The 24312-nt window shown below is 59.1% G+C and overlaps 1 protein-coding gene across 15 annotated transcripts in view; it reads left to right on the forward strand.

Annotated features, from left to right (window-relative positions):
* The window catches only part of BIN1 (bridging integrator 1), a 55790-nt gene that overhangs the window by 12178 nt on the left and 19300 nt on the right, over positions 1–24312 (forward strand). For 14 of the 15 annotated variants that reach the window (XM_049712169.1, XM_049712170.1, XM_033400125.2 and 11 more), the window contains exons 2-6: positions 16408–16488; positions 22012–22066; positions 22291–22385; positions 22846–22941; positions 23981–24088. In XM_049712169.1, coding sequence (XP_049568126.1) covers positions 16408–16488; positions 22012–22066; positions 22291–22385; positions 22846–22941; positions 23981–24088 — 435 coding nt within the window. Of the gene's footprint in view, positions 1–10710; positions 10967–16407; positions 16489–22011; positions 22067–22290; positions 22386–22845; positions 22942–23980; positions 24089–24312 lie in introns of those variants that run through there. The other variant, XM_033400131.2, reaches the window with a different exon arrangement.

Below are 24312 nucleotides of genomic sequence, written 5' to 3' on the forward strand. Positions count from 1 at the left end.
GCCATCCTGGTACTGCACTGAGGAAGCTGAGGCGTGGGTGCAGGGCTGCAGGGCCGCCTGGGAGAGCTGAGTCAGCACCCTGGGAAACCCATGGTCAGCAGCAGGACAGAACCTGATTCCTGCGTCCCAGCTTTGAGTCAGTGCACCGTCGGGTCACGCTGTCCCACTGTGTGCGCTGTTGGTGGAGGTGAGAGACCAGGAGAGGCCACACCCACATCCTGCAGCCCGGATCCGAGCTCCTGCCCCCTCCCCTCCACTGGGGACTTGGGCCAGTTACTCTCGCCTTCTTATTTCGATTTGCTCCTCCATACAATGGGATGACCGTCCTCCCTGCTAGACCCGAGTCTTCAGTGGTGGAGGCTGGTCCCGCTGTGAATGTGTGATCCTGACACCCGCACACAGTAGGCACTTAGAGGCTCCCGTGCACGAGGGATGGAAAAGGCTTCTCGGAGCAGCTTACATAGCGTGGCAGGTGGAAGGCCCACGTTCAAATCCCAGCCCTGCTCCTCCCAAGCGCTTGACCTTGGGCAAGTTACCTGTCCCCTCTGAGCCTCGGTTTCCCCGCATGTGAGGATTTAACGGGGGAAGAGGTGTCTCCATTTCACAGCCGAGGACACTGAAGGTTGGGGTTCCAGCTCTCGGGTGGGGTGGGGGTACTGAGGCGCCTTGGCGGATGTGGGGTGTTCAGCTGTGCCCATGCCCTCCGTGTGTGTCCAGTTGGGCCATCCTGCCCAAGTCCGGGCCAGCCTTGGCCCAGCAGTGGTGGAACCATCCAGGCTCAGCTTGCGATCCAGATGGTGAGGCCTCGTGGGAGGAAGGAAGGGGAACGTGTTGCCCAGAGAGGGCCCGGCGGGGGCCAGGTGACACCGTGGACCCCTTCCCACCACTTTTAGGCCTCCCCCGACCCCTATTCCGTCTCCCTGTAAGCAGCAGGAGTGTCTTCCAGCATTTAGATGCTCCAGAAGTGTCCAGAGCTGCAGCATGGGCTGGCCAGGAGCTGAGCTCCTGGGGTCTGGGGCTGGGCGTCCACCCCAGGCCATGCCCTGCGCTGCTCTTTTCTGCTCTCCTCCTTTGGCACATTGCTGTGATTTTGTGTTTTTTTTAAAAAGGAAGTGGGTAACTCTGACTGCCAGCTCAGCTTTCCCTTACTGTTGAACTGTGTTTCTCCTGGGAAAGCGGGCCCTGGGGGAGGAAAGGGACAGGTGGGTGTGAGCAACCTCTGCAGCAGGCCCAGACGGTGAGCTGGCACTGGCTGTGATTTCTGGGGGCCAGGGCCCTCTTTTGTGGGTGGGTGTGGGGAGTCTCTGCTACCCCTCCGTGTCCACACTGCCTCAGCTCTTCTCAGGGAGGGACGTGGGTCAGACCCTGAAGACCTCCTTAGCAAGATAGACTCCAGGGCTGATGCTCTGTCCCAACCCTGGGAAGTCAGATGGAGGGGCCTTTCGCGCTCACTTGGTCCTGACCTCCCGCCTTTCAGGGTAGAGGTGGGACCCTGGGTGGTGACCTGCCCAGACCTCTGGCGGCCCCTGCATTGTCCCCTGTGGTCTCCAGGCTGGCAGGGGGAGGCCCCAGCTCCTGTCCCCCGTGTGCTGATTTCCTGCATCTGCTGGGCTGGGAGGACCAGTGCCTCCCCCTCAGGCCCCTCCCTGCCCACAGTATTTCTCTACCCCGCCGCAGCCCAAGACCAGTTGTGCAGGGTTAGCAGGAGGGAGCCTGGGAAAGCCCTCTTGCCCGCTGGCAGTCAGCGCCTCTGCCAGGGGCGGGGCCACCGCCGGACTCCCACTCTGGGCCCCTCTTGTTTCCCGCACCCTGGTCTTCGCCCTTGCTCTGACTATGCTCCCCTCCAGCCCCTCCCAGCCCCGTCGCAGCCTTCCCCCAGCCCCTGCTCTAGTGGAAAGCAGTGGCACTGGCCCTGGCCCCCTCTTCTGCTCTGGGGCCCTGTACCAGTGAGTCCCCAGCCTTCGATTCTGCATCTGCAAAGTGGGGTGTCCTCACCGGTAGTGGCAACTTGGAATCAGGCCAGGGCTGCGTTAGGGGAGCCCTTAGGACAGCTCCGGGGCAGCCGAGGGCCTGGGAGGGACCACAGGGCCGGGGTGGGGAGAGGTGGGGCTAGGGGGGAGGGAGCCGGCCCTCCCCCGTGCTGTGTTGTGGGCAGGGCATGTGTCTGCACTTGGCAGGACTGGGTGGAGCTATTTAAAGCTGACTCTGGGCATCAACTCCTTTGAGTGACAAAAATAACAACAATAACCAAAATAAAAGCACTAACATGTTGGGAAAAAATACCACATGTCTTATGTCCTTTAGGTACTCTTTAATAGTTCCAGGTCCACAGATGTGGCCATGGAGGATTCCGAGTGGTAAAATGAATGAATAGCCTGGTTGCACATTGAGGCCAAACAGACATAGGCAAAGGGCCGAGGGCATTCAGAGGAATGAGTGAAGCCTTGTGCCTGGGGTGGGGGTCAGGGAAGGCTGCCTGGAGGAGGTGATGTGAAGGGCCGGCTTGGCCTGGCATCAGTAGGGAAGTGGTTTCCTGATGAATATCGTGGAGGTGGCCGTGGTCCTGCCCCGTCAGACCTTTGCTTGGCCCCAGGCAGGTGGGTGGAGGCGAGACCTTCACCTCCCCTGGCCTGGCTCTGGCTCTGTGCTCTGCTGAGTTGGGGGCTGGGCTCGTGCTTTGCTGCTTCTCCACACAGGCTGTTCCCCCAGGGAGCCCAGCAAGCAGCTGATGAGGGGCTGGTGGGAGGTGGCTGGGCTGGAGGGGCAGATTCCACCCCTCTGCTGATGGCCGGCGTCGTGGCGCCTGGGGCTGAGAATAGCACCCACACTCGCATGGAGGGGACAGGTGGGCCGGCAGTGGCTGGGGTGGGTGGAGCTGATGTCTCAGAACAGGTGGTGTGGAGGGCTGGGCGCAGGGCGGGGCTGTGCACGTCCTCTGCTGGCCCCACCCAGCACGGAAGCAAGTGGCCGGCGGGTGACCTTGTGGCTGGGAGCCCTGCCTGACCCCTCTGTAGAGTGGGCGGCATCCTGGGCTCAGCGCTGGGATGTCAGATAGCAAGGCCCATCAGGGCTGCTTGTGGGTCGTCAGAGGCCAGTACTCTGAGCCGCTGTTTGGGCTCCAGGGGGCCTTTACCAGTTTACCCTTTTACCAGGGGTCAGGGTAATGGTGGTGGGGCTGGCAGGGCCCCTGCAGAGCCAGGGGGAGGAGGCTGCTGAGGGTGGTGGGACCAGGAACGGGAGGTGGGCTGGCTGCCGTGCAATGCTGTGTGTAAGCCCGAGTGAGTCATGGCGAGCAGGTGCTTGGGGCGCCAGGCACCAGGCACAGGAAAGGGATGTGTGGGCCGGAGGGGTGGTAGAGGTGAGGGAACGAGGTGGCAACGGCTGCTAGAGCTTTCTGGCTTGGGTGGGAGGAATCCCAGGTCGACATAGGGGTAAAGGGACAGGGGGAAGCCAGCCCCTGCTCTGTGCTGGACCCTCTTAGCCTCACAGCCCCACTTCATCCTTATACCCCCGTGAGGTCTTGGCTGGGTTTACTGATGGGGCTCAGGGCTCAGAAAGGTGAGCCCTGGCCCCCTGGCCCCGCCTACCTGCCTTCCGACACCTCTGGGGACCTCAGACTCACTGTGACCCCCAGGTGTCCCCACCTCGGGTGATTCAGGCTCCTTCCCTCTTGTCGCTCAAACCTGGCATCCCCCTCAGTTTTCTCCCTGTCCCCCCATCCTTGAGCACTTCTCGCCATTTCCTGTCTTGGCCCTAAACCATCATTGCCTCTCACCTGGGTCACTGTAGTCACCCAAGTGGGCTCCCTGCTCCAACCTGCTCTGCAGTCTGTTCCCACACAGCCGCCTGGGCACAGCTCTCCAGAGCCTCCTACCCCCGCTGGAGTTTCAAAGCCCTGTGGCCTGGCCCTGGCTGCCAAGGCAGTTTGTGCAGTGGTTGGAGGGTCTAGCCTCTGGAGCCAGGCTCGGGCTTTGGATCCTAACCACCCCGCTGGCTGGCTGTGTGACCCTGGGGAGTTTTTAAGGCAGTGCCTCAGTTTCCATGTCTGCAAAGTGGGGATAATAATAGTACTTCCTTCCATGCGAAGGGCTCGGCACCTGTGTGCAAGGCATCTTCCTCCTACACCTGCCCTCTTGCCCTCTTTCACACTCTGGCCTGCTCTTCCCACCCCAGGGCCTTTGCACTTGCTGTGCCCTCTGCCTGGTGTGGTCTCGCTCCTTCATCAGGTCACAGAGGTCACGTCCCTGAGCCCCGCCCTCTCCGTGCCCTGCTGTGTGTTTGTTCAGAGACTTCCATTGCCACTGGACAGGCCTCCCCCTTGGAGCACCGGCCCTTCCAGAAGCCCTCCTACCCACATGGAGGCCTGCTTCTGGTTCTGGTTCTGTGGACATCCAGGAATGGGCTCAGACTGGCGGGTGGTTCCTGAGGAGAGGGGAGCCAGTCATGACCAAGCCTGGGCCCCCTCCTATGCCCCCTTGGGGCTCCAGGGCACCCCATGTGGGCTGACCCCCTCCCAGGTCCTCCCTGCGAGGAAAGGGGCTCCTTTAGAGCCATTTTGTTTGGGAACCAATGGCCAGGTTCAGATTCTAGCTCCTGTTTACTTAGCCCTGAGACCAGGGGCATTAGGCCTCAAGTTCTGGTGTTTTTTTCTTTCTACAACATATTTTTATTAATTTACTGCCTGATAGTTATCTATAATACTTTTTTTTTTTTTTGGCCACACCGCGTGGCATGAGGGATCTTAGCTCCCCGACTAGGGATGGAACCCAGGGCCCCTGCAGTGGAAGCGTGGAGCCCTAACCACTGGACCGCCAGGGAAGTCCCAGGCCTCAAGTTTCCTCATCTGAATACCTCCCTCTCATGGGATTTAGCGAATGCTCGTAAGGCTCTCCGGACGCCTTTGGATTAGCAGCTGCGTCTGATCTGTGGCTGCCTCCGCCCCGCACAGGCCCAGCCCAGCCCCGCCCCTCCCAGCACCCCCCAACCCCTTCCCCATCCCAACTTTGGCCCCTGCTGCCTCTGCTCCCCGGTGCTCTGTTCTGGGCTGTTCCAGCCTCCTGCACCCACCACAGCCCACCCTAGCTTCCTCTGGGGTCAGGGTGGCCCTGCTCTGGCTTCTGGCCACTGGCTTATCTGCTGAACAGGCTGGAATTTCAGGCTTCCAGGGAGGGGAGGGGAGAGAGGAGAGGAGGGCAGGGTTTCTTGGCTGGAATCATCTGGAAACTCCTTACCTGGGAGTAAGTAAACTGGTTTCGACCAGACTGTCGTATTTCAAGGCGCCGTTGTGGGTCTGACATACATGGCGGCCAAGTGTTTGTGTACCAGTTAAGGACGTAAAAAAAGAAAACCAAACATCACTTTTCACTCTCGCCAGTCTTTCTAAAGGAAAGGAAGAATCACTAAAAGAGGAAGGAGATAATTTTAGAGTGACAGTTTCCCAAGAAAGGCCCGTTGGCTTCCTTAGTCGGTCAGCCGTTCTTACCAGGGCCCACAGGAAAGGATGATGAGTCTCTGTGAACTGGTGTCAGGGGATAGCGACTTCCAGAACATGAGGACTTGGGAAGAAAAATAGGTCACCAAGTGGGGTGAGGCCCTGGCGCTTCAGGGAGGCTTGGGAGGGGAACCTGGAAATGTTTTTCAGTTTTGTATTTCATTGCAAAAATGTTTGCAAACTTTGCATTCTAATACACAATCTGTGCCGCTTATGTCACAAAAGTGGTTTCTTTACCAGTCAAATTTTTGGAACGCTGCAAGGTGGAGCAGGAATCTTTTGTAGTAAACAGACACGCTTCCTGTTACCCCCAGGCGGCTCTGTATCCCTGTTTATGGATCACAAGTTGAGGGATTTCCCTGGCGGTCCAGTGGTTAGGACTCCGAGCTTTCACTGCCCTGAGGGCCCGGGTTCAATCACTGGTTGGGGAACTAAGATCCTGCAAGCCCAGTGGTGCGGCCAAAAGAAAAAAAAAAAAGAATCACAAGTTGGGTTTCGGTTTTGAAATCCATCAGGTTCGGGGTCCTGGCTCTGCCACTCATTAGCTGAGTGACCTCTCTGAGCCTGTTTCTTCATCTGTAACATGGGACCAACAGTCACACCTTGGGATGTCCTGGTGATATGAGCCCACCTGTAAGGCAGTGTCAGGGGTGGTGGGCCCCCCTCAAGTTGGGTCCTTGGCCAGGGCTCCCTGGGGTCATGCCTTGCACTATGATCTTTGTGGAGCTTCGAAGGAGGGGCAGATGCAGTCCATGGGGAGCTTGGCTGGGCGGGTGCATGGCTGGGAGATGACATCCGATGGTGAGGGGTACCCGCCCCGGGTGTGAGCTGAGCTCACAGACTTCCCCTGAAAGGAAGGCGGGTGGCAGCCTCTCCTGTCACCTCCTCCAGCCAGCCTGGGGTGACGGAGGTGCCGAGCAAAGATGGGGGCACAGAGGAACCAGGGAAGGGGGCTGTCTCTTGGGGGCAGCCCTGCGTGTGTGCCGGGCTGGGGAGAGGGAGCTGGAGTTGGGACGCCCTCTCCTGAGACCCGCCGGCCCAGAGGTGGCCCTTCCCGGGCCTGGAGCCTGGCTTGCCCCCCTGGGAGACTGTTGCTTTCCCTTTCTCTGGTTTTCTCCCCAGCTCCCTTCTGCATTACGGATTCTTCTTCCACACCGTCTCCGGGCCTCCGCTCTGCTTCTCGCCTGGCTCTGTGGCCTCCGTGTGGTTCCTGCCACCTTCCTCCTGTGTCCGGAGGCGACTGAAGGGCCGGGGCAGGAGCCGTGTCCCGGAGCGTGTGTGGGGCTGTGTGCAGACACGTGGGCAAGCACCGGCACGCGGACACGCGAGTGTGCACATGGGCCTGCGTTGGGGGGCATTCTTGCCTGCTGGGGTTGGAATGCTGTTCCTGGCTCTTGCCCAAGGCCGGCGTTTTAACATTTATCTTTCTTAAAAAGTCATCGCCTGTTGGGGAAGTTGTCCGGCTGGGCCTGATGTATGGCCAGCCTGGCACCGCAGGAGGGCTGAGGAGTGCTGTTGGAGGCCCCTTGCCATGTGTTCTGGAAGACTTGTGCTCTGGGCCGGCTTTCCGGGCCCTGGGCTCTGCTCCCAGGCAGGAGCCTGAGCCGCTCCCCACCGCTACCGGTCACAGCCTGGCCAGGGAGACCAGACCCCTTATTCTAGCCGCTCTCTGCCTGGTGCCCACCCAACGCCAGGGTGCAGCGGCCGCTCTGGGGCTGTAGCCGTGTCACACTGGCCAGCAGATCGCCAGCCTTGGGCGTGAGCACTGTGGTTCTGGAGGCAGAGGTGCCTGATGCGTCTGCGTGAGTGAGTTCACGGGCCCTCGGCGGGAGAGGCAGCCTTGGTGTAGTCACCGGCCAGCCGGGGGCAGGGGCTGCAGCCCAGGAGCGGCAGCCAGGGAAAAGGACCCAGGAGTCAGGAGCCCTGGGTCCAGCCCTGGCCGGCCCACAGTCTCCTTGATACAGACCGGGGTTCTTGGCCTTCCGCAAGCAATAGAAACTGACTAGGGGCCAGACCAGAAATTCAGGCAAGGCTTTACGGGCCCTCCCCCCACCCCCTCCGCTGCAGCTGGTGGGAGCGAGAACACACAACAGCTTCCCTTGCTCGCTTGCTTCCTGAGGGGGGAGAGCTTGTTCCTTATATGGGGTGAGGGTAGAGGTGTGTCCAGGGGTCTGGCCGGAGGGGTGGCTGAGGTGCTTTGCCCACCCCCTTGGGGGTGCTGTGTGCAGGGGGCATGCGCAGTACCCTGCTTTTGCTCCTGACCCCCTGCTTTTGCTCCGGGCTCTTCAAAAGTGGCAGCTGGGTTTTTTGGTCTCTTTGTATCTTTTGTCCATAATTTTGCCCCAACTGTGCATGCACGCAGTTACTTTTAATCCCATATAGTTTCTTTATATTTTGTTGCTCGTGGAGAGGTATGTCCAGGTGCAAGCATTGCAGCAAAGGGTCCCCGGTCCCAGGCTGTCTCATTCTCATTCATGAAATGGGGGTGCCAAGGCCCACTGGAAGAAGAGGCCCAAGGGGTCCAGACGGCTGCACAGTGCCAAGAAGGGTTCGGCCAGGCCAGCAGGGCATCCCTGGGCTAGGGTCGACTGTCGGAGGAGCCCATCGCCTCTGCATCCCCAGGGCTCAGTCACTGGGTGGTGTGGCCTCGGCCTCGGCAGGGACGGACCCAGTGGGCAGCTGCAGGGCCTTGAGTCTAGCTCACTTTCCACAGCAGACGAGATCTGGGCCACACTTGCTCAGCCACGGGGTCCTGGCTCTGCTCCTTCTTTGCCCTGTGGCCAAATTCCTTCCTTTTCTCATCTCTAAAGTGGTGGTGAGAATACATAGCTCTAGGCCTGGCATAAAGATGAAAAGAAAGACCTAGGAACCGGACGCCTAGAAGCAGTGAGCACACGTCTCCCCTAAAGGGACCCTGGGCTTCTTGGAGGAATGGCTGATTCTAGGGCCCGGGCAGGGACCCGCTGAGCCTGGAGCATCTCGTAGTGTCAGGAAGCAAGGAAGTGCTCAAAGACTAGTGGAGGCGTGTCCACAGGCTCCCACTGGCAGAATTTAGGACAGTTTGAGCGTGAAAAAGAATAATGATGGTAATAGACTATAGCACATTGAATGCAAAACGGAGGCAAGAGTCCATAACAATATCCCCATAAAGGCGAGACCAGGGGAAGGACTTCTTATAGCACGCCAGGTAATATAGAGGAGGTGATAGAAGCCCGCGATAACAGTTGGTTAGGCAAAGATGAGAGGCACAGAGCTTCTCAGACTTTAATGCACGCAGAGCCCTAGGGGACTTGTTAAAATGCGTCGTCGAATCCAGCAGGTCTGGGGTGGAGCCTGAAATTCTGTATTTCTGCCGGGCTCCCAGAGGGCTGTGATGCCGCTGGTCCGTGGACCCCACTTTGAGTAGTAAAGTATTAAATGGACATAAAGACATCGGGTAAAAAGTTATTGGCCATGGACAGTCACACAGTGGCGATGTATCGCTTTTCAGATGACTAGTTAATTATCTAGGGACAAGTCATCTCTACGGCAGAGGTCTGGCAAACACTGCCCGACCAAGTGGTCAAGCTCAGCACTGGAAGCAGGGGGCATCCTGAGGTGATGCTGTTGAAGGACACATTACCTCTGTAGTATGCTTGCCAAAACAATGTTTAACCTGGACTTAATCATGAGGGAATGAGCAGATGAATCTGGAGTGTAGGGCATGCTCCATGGGACTGGTTTGTACTCTTAAAAAATGTGTGGCCCAGGGAACCATACTCAGTATTTTGTAATAACCTATAAGGGAAAATGATCTGAAAAAGAATAGATATATATGTATAACTGAATCACTGTGCTGTACACCTGAAACTAACACAACATTGTAAATCAACTGTACTACAATAAAAAAAATGTCAATATGTTGAAAGAGAAACAAATATGTACAGTGAATAGGTATGTGGGGGAATATTTTAGACTAAAGGAGACAGGAGACATGACAATAAAAAGCAAAGTGTGTACTAAGTGAAGTAAGTCAGAAAGAGATATCACTTATATGTGGAATCTAAATATGACACAAATGAACATATCTACGAAACAGAAACAGACTCACAGACATAGAGAACAGACTTGTGGTTGCCAGGGTGGAGAGGGGGAGGGATGGATTCGGAGTTTGGGATTAGCAGATGCAAACTATTATATAAAGGAGGGATAAACAAGTTCCTACTGTATAGCACAGGGAACTATATTCAATAGCCTGTGATAAACCATAATGGAAAAGAATATGAAAAAGTATACATATGTATAACTGAATCAATTTGCTCTACAGCAGAAATTAACACAACATTGAAAGTCAACAATACTTCAATTAAAAAAAAAAAGCAATGTGTGAATTATGAACTGTGTTTGGATCCCAGATCAAAAAACAAATAACCCAGACCTAAGGGAGATTTGGGGGACAACTAGGCATGTTTGTATATGGACATATATTGGGTAATAGTAATAAGTAAAGAGTAAACATCGGGGGTGCCATGGTACCACGGGGATTTAGGAGAACATTCTTATTCTTGGAAATGTGCCGACGTAAATGTGCCAACGTCGTTAGGGGTGAAGGACTTGGGGTACAGGGTCATGATGTTTGCAGCCTACTTTCCAGTGGTTGGGCTGACATACAAACAAACGAACTAAACTGTTTCAGTAGAGAGAAAGAGAGAAAAATTGTGGCCTGTGGTAACAATTGGTGAGTTTGGGGAAGGGCAGAGAGCAGTCTGTTGTACTCTTCTTTCAACTTGTTTTGCCATTTATGTGGGTTATATTTCAAACTAGAAGTCAGGAGGGGGCCTCTGCAATGTGGCCGTGCCTGGTGGGCTGGGGCTTACCTCTCCCCTCTCCCTCCTTGCTCTGCTGAGGCCCTGCCCACCTGGCTCCTAGGTTACTAGAGGGTTGGGAGGAGTGTGGGGACAGTCGTCCATCACAGGGGGCCCGGGGGGCCCGGGCAGCATCTGGGCTTGAGGACCATGAAGCCGGCCCATCCCGCTGTTTGGAACAGAGGATGGAGCCGTCGGGCAGGAGTCAGGGGGTCACCCCAGGGTGTCGGGGAATGAGCCAGAGACCCTGAGGCTGTGGAAAGTTGGGGCAGAATATCCTGGGAGGGGGCAGCTCCAGCCACCAGGTGGCCTTGGGCCCAATTCTGATGGCCACCTCTTCATTTTTGCCTCTTGGCGTGTCTCCATCCGAATGGGTCCCTGCTGTGTGACCCCTGGGAAAGCCTGGCCTTCCACCTGCCCATCTGCCTGTCTGTCTGTGTGCCCCTGCCTGCCCGGGAGCCTCTGTGAGGCTGCAAGGACGTGCATCCTGTCGCTGTGGTCCCCTGACCGCAGGCCCTGCCCGGAGGAGGAAGTGCAGTGGTGAGGCCCAGCCGCCCGGGCGCAGCTCATTCCGTGACCAGCCTCAACCGAGGCCGTGGCCGTGGAGGTGCCGGAGGAGATGATGAGGAAGGTGAAGGCCTGCTGGGGTCTCAGCGGCTGGGTGGTGGGTGCCCGGGGGAGCTGAACGCTCCTCTGTGTGTGTGAGCGTGAGGGCTCCAGGTGCTGGGGGAGGCTGGAGGAGGTCTCCATCTCTGCTGGTCTCTAGAAGGGCTTTTCTAGCCTGGTCCAGAGCCTGGGGACAAGGGCTTCCGTCCTGGGCCCCTGGGCTGGGCTTTTCTTGCCAGCCCTGTGCTGCATGTTCAGATGTGGGCATGTGTCCCACACATGCAGGGGGCGGGCCATGCTCTGGGAGGAGGGAGGGGTCCAAGCGGGACCCCTGGGGTCAGCCGAGGGGTGAGTGCCTGCACGCTTGCTCCCCTGCGCAGTGTTGGCTGGGCTGGGGTGGCTTGCAGGGGGCCAGGTCTGCTGGGTGCCCCTCCTCCAGTCTGGAGCTTGGGAGCAGCCCTGTGCTCACGCCTGACTGTGAGGCCCTAGGCTGTGTGTCCTGATTTGCCTGCCATCTGTCGCGTGGAGCCAAGGACACTTCCCTGTGAGGAGGGGGCCCGTGGTGTCTGTAAAGTGCTGTGCTCGGTGGGCAGTGAGCGATAATTGGTCCCTAGTTCGAACGAGACTGGCCCCGGGTGCCCTTTCTGTTCTTCTGGGTTTGGTGGCCGGGTGTGTGGCACAGCTGGTCTGTCCCCTGGGGCCACTGGCCATCCAGGAGGAGAGGAGGTGGCCTGGCGAGATGGCCCGGACGAGGCCTCTGGGCCGTGAGAGGGGCTGGGGAAGGGGCACCCCCCTCCCCCTGCAGCACCCCGGCCACAGGATGCTGTCGCTGAGCCCTGGCACTTAGAGGCACTCAGCCGTGTCCTGTGAGCCTCCTGCCCCACCCAGGGAGGGGCCCCTGGCCCTGGGTCACAGCCCAGCCCGGACAGGCTGACCCATGGACGCTGTCGGGGAGGTTCGTTCTGCCACCAGCTCTCCTTTTTCTGCCCTGCCTGGGGCTGGTCCTTCCGAGGCTCTCCGTACCCTCTGCTATCTAGCTGCACTGAGGATGTGGTGAGAGCAGACGGGGTGGCACCGATAAGGCTTCCTGGACCGCTGGGCTTGGGCTGAGCAGCTGCGACCTTGGTGTCATCTGTCGCATCGTCCAAAAGGCTCCCCTTTGTTTATTACAGGGGAGACATGCATGACGAGCGTGTGCTTAGCGTGACACAGGAGAGTCTGGGGCTCCACTCTCGGCGAGGAGAGGGCTGTGAGCTTGTGTATGTGAGGGCTGGACAGAGCCACCCTGGGGCCTCTGTGGGGGTGGGGACAGATCGGGCATGGCCCGGCGGCTTTTAGGTGGCAGGGTGATCGGGTGCAGTCTGGGCACCCCAGAGGCTGGTCAGAAAGGCCTCTTCCCCAGTGTCTGGGGCGTGGCAGGAGGCCCAGCTATGGAGGGTGGCAGACAGGTAGCCATCGGTGCTGTGGAGCTTTACTGCAGCAAATTTTGTCCTGGTCCCTGGCCTGGGGCAGGTGGTGCCCAGCTTGTTTTTCCCCCAGTAGCCACACTGGGAGCTCCCCCTGAGGACGAGGACCCAGGCTGTGTACCCTCCTCGCCTTGTCTGTAAAGTGGGATGGGTACAGTGAGCAATAAACAAGGCCAAGGCCAGCACACACTCACTGGGCGATGCCCTGAGCCTCGACGGTGCCGTGGGTACAGTTACTCCCGTGTCAGAGGCAGGCACTGAGGTGTAGCGAGTTAAGCAGTTAGCCTGAGGTCACATGGAGCCGTGCTGGTCACCGCCCTCCACACTGACTTTGCAGGGCTGGGACCCACTGGAGCCAACACACGTTACCCAAGACCAGACCTCGTGTGAATGCCAGATCTCACCCTGATCCTAACAGCCACCTTCATGGTGAGCTCTCTGCGTGTCAGGCTGAGGACTTTCCATACACGACCCTCTCATTTTGCATAACAGGAAACCGAGAAGTGGACTGTTTTGTTCAAGTTCAAGACTCTGATCTCAAAGTTCAAAGCTCAGATGAGAACGAGTTTTGTGTCGACCCTGTGCCCAGCCCTGTAACGGAGCTGGGGACACAGAGAGGGCTGGACACTGTCCTCGATCTCAGGCTGTGCAGGCTTGGGCAAGGCCAGAGGCAGACACTCAGGCAATGAGGAGAGTTGGTGCAGGCCCTAAGTGGTACAGAGTGGGGTGGAGGAGGGAAAGGGCAGGGGCAGCTTCACAGAGGAGGTGGCGCCTGAGCAAGGTTTTGGAGGATGAATAGGAGTCTGCTGTGTGCACATGCATGCCCTTGCGTTCAGGTACAGAGTGTGTGCACGTGACTTCTGTCTGACATCTTGGGATGCCATCTGTCTGGACTGGGAGGGTGGGTTTGTGTCAGGTCCAGCCATCAACTGTGTGAAGGCTGTTCTGAAAGTCTTTTAGGGAATCACCTGTACTTGGGTACCTACTATGGGCCAGGTACAGAGATGTTTTACAGACATGAGCCTTAAGGTGGGCGCTAATGTCCTTTATTTAAAAAAAAATTAATTAATTACTTTGTTGCATTGGGTCTTTGTTGCTGTGCACGGGCTTTCTCTAGTTGCGGCGAGCAGGGACTACTCTTCGTTGAGGTGCGCAGGCTTCTCATTGCGGTGGCTTCTTTTGTTGCGAAGCACAGGCTCTAGGTGTGCGGGCTTCAGTAGTTGTGGCTCGCGGGCTTAGTTGCTCCGCAGCATGTGGGATCTTCCCCAACCAGGGCTCGAACCCGTGTCCCCTGCATTGGCAGATGGATTCTTAACAACAGCGCCACCAGGGAAGCCCACTAACGTCCTTTTTATTTTCCGACAAGGCACTTGAGGTTGAGAGACATGGTCAGAGTCCCTTTTCTCAGGGTTCTTCTCACCACTTGGTGTAGTCTCACCATGGCTGGCCTCTTTCTCGAGGCCTGAAGCTCTCTCTGGTGGCTTCCGCTGGCTGGGGGAAACCCACAGCTGTGTTGGATGCCTGGGGCCAGGTGTGCATGTCTGTGTGTACATTGGGGCCTTGGCGTTCTCAGGAGCCCTGATAGCCGGGCGGGCACTGGTGACTCCACTGATGGAGGGCATCTCCTCAGGGAGAAGGAGAGGCAGGGGGTGGACAGGCTCACTTTCCAGTTCTCCTGCCTGATGGTTTGCTCCAGTGGCCCCTGCTGACTTCTGCAGGTTCTTTCCCACCTGGTGGTCCATTTCTTTCTCTGGAGGTGGCGGGGCTGTGGGGTGGGCGTTGATGGGGTGAGTCACCTACCTGTGCTCAGTGTCGAGTGGGCTGGGCATCCCCACAGCTCCACCCTGTTCCCATGGGGCCAGCTGGATGTGGCTGCCAGGGGAATGGGGAGCCTGTGGATTGAGGGAAGTGCCCGTTTTCTTTCTTTTACTTAATTCTTCTTTTTAAAAATCTTTTCTTGGCCACACTGTGCGGCATGTGGGATCTTAGTTCCCTGACCAGGGATCAAACCTGTGCTCCCGCCATGCATTGGAAGCGCAGAGTCTTAACCATGGGACTGCCAGGGAAGTTCCAAAGTGCCCGTTTTCCTGCTCGTGGTTTTGCTTTTCTCCTCTCAGTCCCTTGTCGGCCCTTGGCATCCAGCTGCACTTCGCCCATGGAGTGTCCTGACTGTTGTAGCACAAAGTTGTTGGCGGGCTGCTCCCCAGTGTGCGCCGCTGCCCCCGCACCCGCCACTCTCACCTTTCCTCTCCATCCTTTGCGACCTTTAGTCATCTTGAGCGACTTGAAATTCCCTGGTAACGGACCTCATCTTTCTGGTCCTCCTCGCCTTTGCTGCAAGCTCTCCCCTCCATCTGAGCTGCCCCTTCCCCCTGGAAGTCTTCCTTGATTGCCCGGCCTGGATGGGATCTCCAACCTGGGCTCCCGCAGACTCATGTACCTCCCTCTCTCTTGGGACTGGGCACACGTCTGAATGATTTGCTGACCCAGCAGAGATGAACAGGGCTGGGCACAGAGCGGGCGTTTGGCAAGAGATGGCCGAATGCATTGCATGATGAGAGAGAGGGTCTGAGAGCTGACTGGCCTCGCCCTGGCTCCTGGGCAGCTGGGGGAGGGGGAGCGGGGCAGCACAGGCCATCCTAGGGTCAGTCAGGGGTGGGAAGGGTCCAGGCTGTGTTCTGGGACTGGGCATCCCTCGGTCTAGGACCCTGGCCTGGCATTCCAGCCCCATCTGGTACTCATCCCTGCCAGGGGCCCACCTGTTTGTCTCCTCCACCTGCCACCCTCACCCACTACCACCTGCTGACTTGTTATTCTTGTTGGGTCTTGGCCGCCGTCTCTGCCGACCATCGTCGCGGTGTTGTCCTTTTTGCTTGCCTGCCCAGGCCTGTGGAGGGCCGTCTTTGCCTCCCTCTACCCCTGCACACCCCACCTCCTGTCTCCCTCAGTAGCCCCTTCCTGTACCCCCATCTCATGTTTTTCTCTGCTGTCTTCCCATTGCCCTCACCCTTCCTTGCTTCTTTATTGTCGCGCTCTCTCTCTGCCCATAGAGAACTCTGGGATTGGAGGGACAGAAGCTGGGAGAGGGGAGTCTGGGAGAACCTGGTGGGCCAGGGCTTCCTCTCAGGCTCCTGGTCCGGCTCCCTCTTTTTCTAGATCTTTCCCCCCTCTCTCGGCCTTGGGTCTCTCTCTCTCTCTCTCTCTCTCTGCCTTTACCCACCCACCTCTCCATCTGTGTCCTCAATGCCCTCTCTGCTGACACAGCTGAGAAGGGACAGCTGTGACTCACAGAGGGGCGAGTCTGCTTCCGGGATTTGGGGAGTAGAGTGTGTGGCCATGAGCCCACGTGTGTGTGCCCTTGTGTGCCTGTGTGTGTGAATGCACGTGTGCCAGTGTGAGTGCCAGGGGTGGGAGGGAGTCTAAATATGGGCTAGAATGGGTCACAACTGAAACTCTGGTCAGATTGGGAGCTGACTCCCAGGGACCGCAAGAGCCTGACGCCCAGCCACCCTCCCTGCCCTCCTGGTCCTGGGGCGGTCACTTCCCTGCCCCTCCGTCTGGTATTTATGAGCCTTGGGCCCAGGAAAAGGAGTCATGTGGGGAGGTGGGGCTGCCCCTACTGGCCCCCTCATGTTCAGCTGCCAGGGTTGGGGGGGAGCACCCAGGGGTGCAGTGTAAGGTCAGCTAGGAGGGGCGCCCGACCCCTCATACTGCTGTTTCGGTTACTACAGCAAGTCTGTCCTAAGTTCCTCCTCTTGACTGATGGGTGAGCCCTGTGTAGAGGATGAAGAGGGTCTCAGTCCTGCCCTTGGGGGTCGCAGCAGCCACAAGACCTCTGATGGTCCCGGTGCCCTGGGCTGGGTGATATTGGCCATGGGCCTCCCAGTCCCGACCCTGGCTGGGGTGGGGAGGGGTCTGCAGTATCGGTGACAGGGCCCTCTTGGTTTGACCACTTCTCTTCTCAGAGTAACACACTTTCTTTCCCCCTCTGCCTTGGCAGGTCCTCCAGAAACTGGGGAAGGCGGATGAGACAAAGGATGAGCAGTTTGAACAGTGCGTCCAGAATTTCAACAAGCAGCTGGTGAGTGTGGGTGGCCCTTGGCCTCAGGGAGCTTGTGAAAATGGAACTGTGGCTGCCAGGTGGAAAATGTCAAGAGCTGAATTTGTGGGCTAGGGGAACTTGAGAAGAGCGTCAGCGTGGGCTGGCGAGGTCACGGAAGACTTCTTGGAAGAGGGAGCATCGGCCCTGGGTGTGGACCGTGGGGGAGAGGAAGGAGGGGCAGGGGTATACCTTAGGTCCTTGGTAACACTTCAGGTTGGGGTGGGAGCTGGCGTTAGATTGTGCCCAGGCTCTGGGAAACCTTGAATGTCAAGGCAAGTGGGATGTCTAGAAGCTTCTTGTGAGGAGAGTGGTAGCTGCAGGGTTTAATGCGGGAGCAGAGCAGACTGGCTTTGATTTGGGTACCTGGATCAAAGTGTCGACCGTGCCTGGCTGAGTGGCAAGCTCCAGGCCTGGCCATTTGTAGATGGCTTGTGGGTGCCTGTAACAACCCTGTAAGGCAGCTGGTGTCACTGTGCCCCTTTCACAGATGAAGCAGTTGAGGCTCAGAGAAGTTGGGTGATTTGCCCAAGGCCATCCAGCTTTGGGAGTGGATTCAGACCCATACTTGTCTGATTCCAAAAACTGCAAGGGACTTGAAGGGCATCCTTAGCAATTCCTTTTACAGGCCAGGGGCCGGTGACAGGAGGGCCTTAATTATGTTGGCAGCCTGGGGGCAGTGGTTAGATCCAAGGGAGGACTTCCTGACCAAAGGGCTCTAAATACCCTGACTGGGTTGTACCTGAGACCTTCCCCGCTCAGGTCTGCTAAGTCTAGAATAAGCTACTTTGGTGGCTGTGTCTGAGTGTAGTAGAAGAGGGGAATGAAATGACCCTGGCAAGTGTCCCCTCACTGGGCAGGGCCAAGGAGGCAGGGAGAGAGAGCCGGGCCACGGCTCTGTGGCTTCTGCAGACCAGCCCCAGTGAGTGACAGATGGGGATGGGGGCCAGAGGAGGCCACAGGAATGGGCATGGCTGTGGGGAGTGAGGTCAGGGTCTCAGCTCTGCTAGGAAAGGGGCCAGGTGGGCCTAGACAGGGGCTGGGAGGGCCCAGGCCTCTTCCTGCTTGTCCACACCTGACGCCTCAGAAAGCACGGAAGGTACCCACCACAGCCTCTGCGGCTGGAATGGAACCTCTGGAGGAAGGGGCCTCCTTTGGAAAACTCTGACAGCCCGCTGGCCAGGGGCTGGGAGCAGCTGGGAGAGGGTCGAAGAGCATGCTGGGAGAGGGCAGGGGTGCATGCTGGGAGAGGGCCAAAGAGCATGCTGGGAGAGGGCAGGGGTGCATGCTGGGAGAGGGCAGGGGAGGAGCTGGGAGAGGGTCGGGGAGCCTGCTGGGAGAGGGCAGGGGTGCATGCTGGGAGAGGGCAGGGGAGCAGCTGGGAGAGGGCAGGGGAACAGCTGAAAGAGGGTAGGGGTGCATGCTGGGAGAGGGCCGGGAGCATGTTGGGAGAGGGCTGGGAGCATGCTGGGAGAGGGCAGGGGAACAGCTGGGAGAGGGCAGGGGTGCATGCTGGGAGAGGGCAGGGGAGCAGCTGGGAGAGGGCCCAGGACCAAGTCTACCCTCACCTGCCAGAGAAGCTGAACTGAGGGGTTCCCCAGAACAGGGCTGGGAGCCCCCATGGCTGCTTGTCCCCCAGGCCAGGAACGTTTCAAGGCCCAGAACAGAGACGTCTGCTGGCTGTGTGGCTCTGTGTGAGCCCTTGCCCCTTGGGCCTCACGTTTCTCACTTGCAAAATAGAGGTTTGAACAAGAACCCTGAAGTTCCCTCTGGGTCGCTGGCTCTGGGCAAGGAGTCACCCACTGATCTTTGCCCAGAGGGGCTGGGGAGTGAGGCCAGGGCTAAAGATAGCCAGTGCTGGTGGCTCCCTGGCTGTGGACATGGGCGGTCATTTGAGCTGGTGCTCTGCCCTCAGGCTGGGTGGGGTGGTCGCCTTCTCAGGGGCCAAGGGTGGAAGCAGGGTGGGCAAATTGAAGGCCTCATTTGAGGCTCGGGGTAACCCTCCCTTAGGAGTTAGGGCAGCTGATTGGTGTGTGGAGATGACTAGGACCTGGGGGTGGGGTTCAGGATTTACAAAGGTGTGAGGGTCACTACTGTCAGGGGAGTGAATTCAGGGAGCTGCAGGGCTTGGTGGGGGGCGGGGGCGGGCGGCTTGGGAAAGGCCAGGTGAAGCTTGAGCACGGGGAACGCTGCTTTTCACCTGGGAACACCAGGCCTGGTGGGCTAGCCCTAGCTGAGTTCAGGACGGCAGGGAGTTTGGGCTTCAAGGAAGTGAATCTCCCACCCCTTCCTATGGGGGTGGGTCCTAGGAGAGGGTGTCGGTCACCTTGCTGTCACCTGCTCTCACAGGGACCCAGTTTACATAGCTCCTCTGGGCCTGCTCAGTGTTAGTGGTGACATCCCTGCCCCTGCGTCCCGTCCCTGCACTGTGAAACCCTGGAGGGCCCACTCACACTCCCGCCCACCTGAGTGCTTCAAACCCAGCTCAGGCCCTCCCGGAAGCCATCCTGGGTCCTCCAGGTGGCCCAAGCTCTTCATCCTAGGAGCCACCTGGACCTTGCACCCCAGGGCTCATCATTGCTGTGTATCTGTCACTGAGGTGGGGCGGGTCTGATTCCTTCTCATCCCCCAGGATCCACCCAGGCCTCTGCTCCAAGGGGGCATTGCTGGCTATCTGTCGTTTGAAGCTCCTGTGGCATTGATTGCAGCGGGGCAAGAGTCAGCTGGAGCCAGAGAGGTCCATGCAGGGGAGGACTTCCCTGCCCCCTGGATTCCCTGGGAAGATGGGGGCTGACGTCAGGGAGGGAGGTTCGGGGGACATGGGCTGCCTGCTGGCTGCCCCATGGAGCCGCACCTGCCGTCGGTCCCAGGCTGTGGTGCCGTTCCGAGACTCCCAAGTCCGGAGCCAGGAGAGCAGGCTGAGGGGCAGGGGCTCCAGGACTTTATCCTTCCCCAGCTGCTCTGCAGGGCGTTTGTTAGCGCCCAGGAGCCTCCGCTGAGCTGTTTGTCAGAGCCAGCGTGGAGGGGAGGTGGCTTGGGCGCCCGCCTGAGGAGACAGCTGGCTGGGGGCCCCGGGGCGGGGGGCGTCGACCCTGGGCCCAGCTGCAGTTGGCACAGGGCGGGCCTTGCACATCTGTACCCAGCGTGCCTGCTCACAGCGTGGCCTTGTTTGGGAAGCACAAGGGGCCCTGGTACGGCCTGAAGCCTGGGCAAGCGTGGCAACCCCCCCCCCCCCACGGGCGACCCCTTTCTCAGGGTGCATTGGAGACAGACGCGGGGGGACTCTGGGGAGGGGAGCGAGGTGATGGAGGCTAAGCTGGGTCTGGAAGGTTCTGTGACATCAGATGAACACAGTAACATCACATCACAAACATACTCGAGTCTTCATCTCTACCACCACAGCACTGAGTTGTGAAGACTGGGGGTGGGTGTATCAAGGCTGCATCAGGAATGGGGTGGACCCTTCCTGGTGCCCCAGTCCCATGGGGTCCGCATGCGATCCCTGAGGGAATTCCAGAGAGGTTTGAATGCTTGTGGATTGGCCTTTTGTTTCGTACTTTAATCTTTAATCAGCACACACCTCAAACTTGGATGTTCCTAAGAATGATATGTGGCCAGGGTTTCCTTCTTTTAAATGCGATGTGCTGAAACCCTCCTTGCACAGTGTCTCTGCTGTCCCACGGAGGCGTTCGTCTTAACGAACAGGCAGCTGCCTGTTCCGGCCCCTTCGTGACCCATTCGGCAGACTGGGGCCTGAGTGGCCAGGTATTGGAGGTTCTCGCCGGCTCTTCCAGTGCCTGTGTGACCCTGGGCAAGTCATGCAACCTCTCAGTTTCCTCCTCATTAGGTGGAAACAGTGGTGTTGAGAGCTGGTGTGTGGAAAGTGCCGGCCCCAGTGAGGAGCTGCTGCCCGGAGCTCTGAGGACACCAGGGCAGGAGGAAAGGGCTCTGGCTGTAAAGAGGGGAACCTGTTTGCAGGGGGATAGGAGAGGTTTGAGGGTGCTGGGGGTGAGCCTGTGCAGGGGGGCTGGGTCCTCGGTCCTCCAGCTGCCCTCGGCTGGAGCCTTGACCTGCGGGGGTGGACCACAACCTTCCATCTCCTGCGGGAGCTCCAGGCTGGCCGGGTGGAGCTCTGTAGGGACTCAGGTCTCCTGGGACTGTGGCTCGATGCTGTCATCTATCTAACCCTCCACCAGGGGGAGGGACTTCAAAACAAGGTGTCACTGAGGCGTAGGCTGGTGTCAGGGTAGGGAGAGCCCAGGAGGTCTGCCGTCACGGCCCTCCAGAGGCCCCGGTCTCCTGTGTCCCCCTAGGTCCCCCATCATTGTTCTCAGTGTACAGCCCACTTCCTGAGGCTGGCCTTCACGACCTCGGGCCCGGCCCAGCTCACTTAAGCCATTTCCCTGAAGGCCTGTGATGTGCCAGGTGCCCCTGCAGGCACTCCACGCACATTTGCTTGTGGTCTCCCAGGCTGGGGTCGTTCGACCCAGTTGGCAGGCAAGGAGACCGAGGCTCAGAGAGGCTACGTGTCTAGTAAGGGACAGAGCTGGGTCTTCACGGCCCCAAAGCCTATGTGTGCTTTCTCCCACTTTCCACGCGGCTTCTGAAAGCTGCAGCATCTCCTTGGCGGTGGTCTCAGACTTTCCCCGCTGGCCTCAGCCTGCTCGCCCCTCCTCGCACCTGGAGCTCAGCTGTCCTGCTCCTGCCTTCTGCGGTGCTGATGGCCAGAGGGAGTTGAGGCTGTGCCTGTGGTTCCACCCTCTCTGCTGGCCCTGCCTGCTGTTCCAGGAAGCCCCGGGAGCTGCCCTCCCAGCTCAGGGTGCTTCACTCCCTGGCCCATTCTCCCTCATCACCCTTTCCTCCTACATCTTCCCTCTCAGCTGGGCCAGTGTCCCGAGAGGCCTGGACATGACCCCCATACTTCTCTGCGCTCCTTCCAAAGGCCTCCCCTTCCGGACCTCTCCTCTCCCCATCAGAACCCTCCTGACCCTGGTGGGATGCAGTGGGAGTCCGCTGGCCTCAGGTACCAACCACCTAAGCTTTCAGGACAAGGTGCTGGGTGGTTCCTGTACCCCCGGTCGTGTTCCTGGGCTTGTTGGTCGCCTGGTTCATGGTTACCCGAGGGCAGGCCTGCCACACGCTGGGCCCATCCTACACCTGGGCTGTGCGTGTGTGTGTCCTTTGGCCGTGCTCCAGTGTCTCGTCCAGGGTGGAGGGGTCTCTGTCTTCTTGCTTTCCTTACAGGGCTGAGAATACTGTCTGAGAGAGAAGGTGCTGACACCCTTGGGTGAATGTTCCTTCGGGCACAGGCTCCCGAGAGGGAGCTCAGTGTGTCAGTGGCCAGAGAGGCGATAGCTGCCGTGCCCCAGTGCGGTATCCTGTAGGCCCCCAGTGCCTTGCCATGGACAGCCCATCCGTGGCAGGTGTCCGTGAGGTGCAGGAGGCAGAGGGCAGGTGTGGGCTGTGCCCCAGGCCCTCACCTTCTTCTCGTCTGCCTCTTTGCAGACCGAGGGCACCCGGCTGCAGAAGGATCTCCGGACCTACCTGGCCTCGGTCAAAGGTAAGGGGCAGACCTGGCCTGGATGGGCGGGCTTCCTGGGACGCAGAGAGGGGGCCCTCCCCACATGGAGCTGATGGGCGCAGAGCTGGGAAGGGGCAGCAGGGCTGTCAGGGATGTCCACCTACCTCCTGGGACTTCAGGGGTGGGGCAAGGGTAACCCCCCCACCACCCCCAATCAGGGGTCCCCATGGCCCTAGCTGCAGCATGGCCCTTCTGCCCCACAGCCATGCATGAGGCCTCCAAGAAGCTGAACGAGTGTCTGCAGGAGGTGTACGAGCCTGACTGGCCTGGCAGGGATGAAGCGAACAAGATCGCTGAGGTGAGTATGGGACCGGTGGCCTGGGCCGTTCCCCAAGGGCCCTTCTGACCTCAGCTGGCCGCCCGTCGCACCCTGCGGCGCCCTCTGGGACCAGCCCTTCTGGTCCTCACGTGCTGTGTGCTCTTGGACAAGTCCACCTCCCTCTCTGACAGCCCTCGCACTGAGATGGGTTTCCTGATGCGGTCCTGAGGCACCTCTCCTCTCTGCGGTGTGTCTCCTGGCCCGGGAAGCCTCCCTCCCTGGCCCCACCAGCCCTGGGCCTATCTGATCCTCAGGGTCACGTTTTGAAAAGGCAGGAGGTGTGACCCCATTTCATAGATAAGGGGGCTGAGGTTCTGAGGAGCCGTCCAGCCGTGAAGCGATGGGGCAGAGCTGGCCCCCGGGTCCCTGGGAGGTGAGAGCCAGACCGGCTGTGGGCCGGCTCCCCTGGTGCGCGCTGCTGTGTTCTCGTCTCCCGCAGAACAATGACCTGCTCTGGGTGGATTACCACCAGAAGCTGGTGGACCAGGCGCTGCTGACCATGGACACGTACCTGGGCCAGTTCCCTGACATCAAGGTGAGAGGCGCTTGGTCTGTCCACCCTGCTGCGGCCTGGCAGCCTGTGTTGGGGAGCTGGAGAGGGCGAGAGGGCAGCCCCGGGCTGAAGGCAGGCCTCCCCCACTCGCCTGGCACTTTGTCCTCCAGGGCTGCTCCTTCTGAGACCAGCCTGCCAGCCCCCAGACCTGGGCCTTTCTGAGCTGGAAGCCCTGTCCCTTTGGGTCTCCAGACTATGGAAAGAGACCTCATGGGGCATGTAAGTGTGTGGCCGTGTCCCTGTGGAGTGCCTGTAGGGTTGATGAGGTGTATTAGGAGGCTGGAAGGCCTGGGTATGTGTGCCCTGTGTTAGGCTCTGTGTGCTTGGAAGGGAAGGTGTATAGTTGTGCGTGTCGCCTCTTACCTGGGTGTGTTTGTGCGACTTCACGTGTTCAAAAAGCCAGCTGCCTTTGCTGGGCCTGGGTGAGTGAGGACCCGTCAGTGTGCCAGGATCACCGCCGAGGTGACTGGGACCCCAGGTGCTCCGGACATGCAAGCAGAGTTGTCTGGAGTTCAGGTGGTGACCGTAGTGCTGGACCCGATCCCCTGGGTGGGTGGGTGCGGGGGTCCCGGTCCACGCTGGCCACCTCGGCCACCCAGTGCAGATGCCTCAGGCTCCCGCAGGTGCCTTACGGGGAGAGTAGGAGGGAGGCAGGTGGTGGTGGCCCGGGGGGAGAGAAGCCCGAGGCCCAGGAGGCCTCTTTAAGGAGCTGAGGGCCAAGGGAGGGGGCTCATCGGACGCGGCTGGCAGGAACTGACAAAAATGGTTCACTGTTGCGAGGACCTCTATAGAAGAAAGGACCGCAGAGGGCACGGACTGCCTCGAAGGGTGAGCTCTTTGCCACCAGAAATGTCCGAGAGACAGTCGCAGGCATGTCTTAGACGGACTTGAGCCTGGAGTCGGCTGCCCTGAGCCCTCCGGGTGCATCTAGGTCACCGTGCCCGTGACCCAGTTTCCCCGGGTCAGCATCTCAGCGTGGGCGCCAGGCCCTGTTCAGCCCCCTCCTCCTTCTGTCCCCCAGTCACGCATCGCCAAGCGTGGGCGGAAGCTGGTTGACTACGACAGTGCCCGGCACCATTATGAGTCCCTCCAAACCGCCAAGAAGAAGGATGAAGCCAAAATTGCTAAGGTAAGGCTGGGGGTGTTGGGTGCTGCCGGGGAGTCTTCAGGGAGTGGCAGGCAGCAGGGCCGCAGGGGTCCCAAGCCCTCCCCCGGGGAGCCTTCTTCCTGTGCTGCGTTCACCGCACCCTTGGCGGGCTTGTTTGTCACTGCGCCCTGGCCCGCGGGCATCCTCAACCCCCTTGCCAGATGGCTTCATGGCTGGGGACTAGTCCCGGTAGGTCTGGCCGAAGA

Source organism: Orcinus orca, chromosome 7, assembly GCF_937001465.1.
Source record: "Orcinus orca chromosome 7, mOrcOrc1.1, whole genome shotgun sequence".
Classification (NCBI taxonomy): Eukaryota; Metazoa; Chordata; class Mammalia; order Artiodactyla; family Delphinidae; genus Orcinus; species Orcinus orca.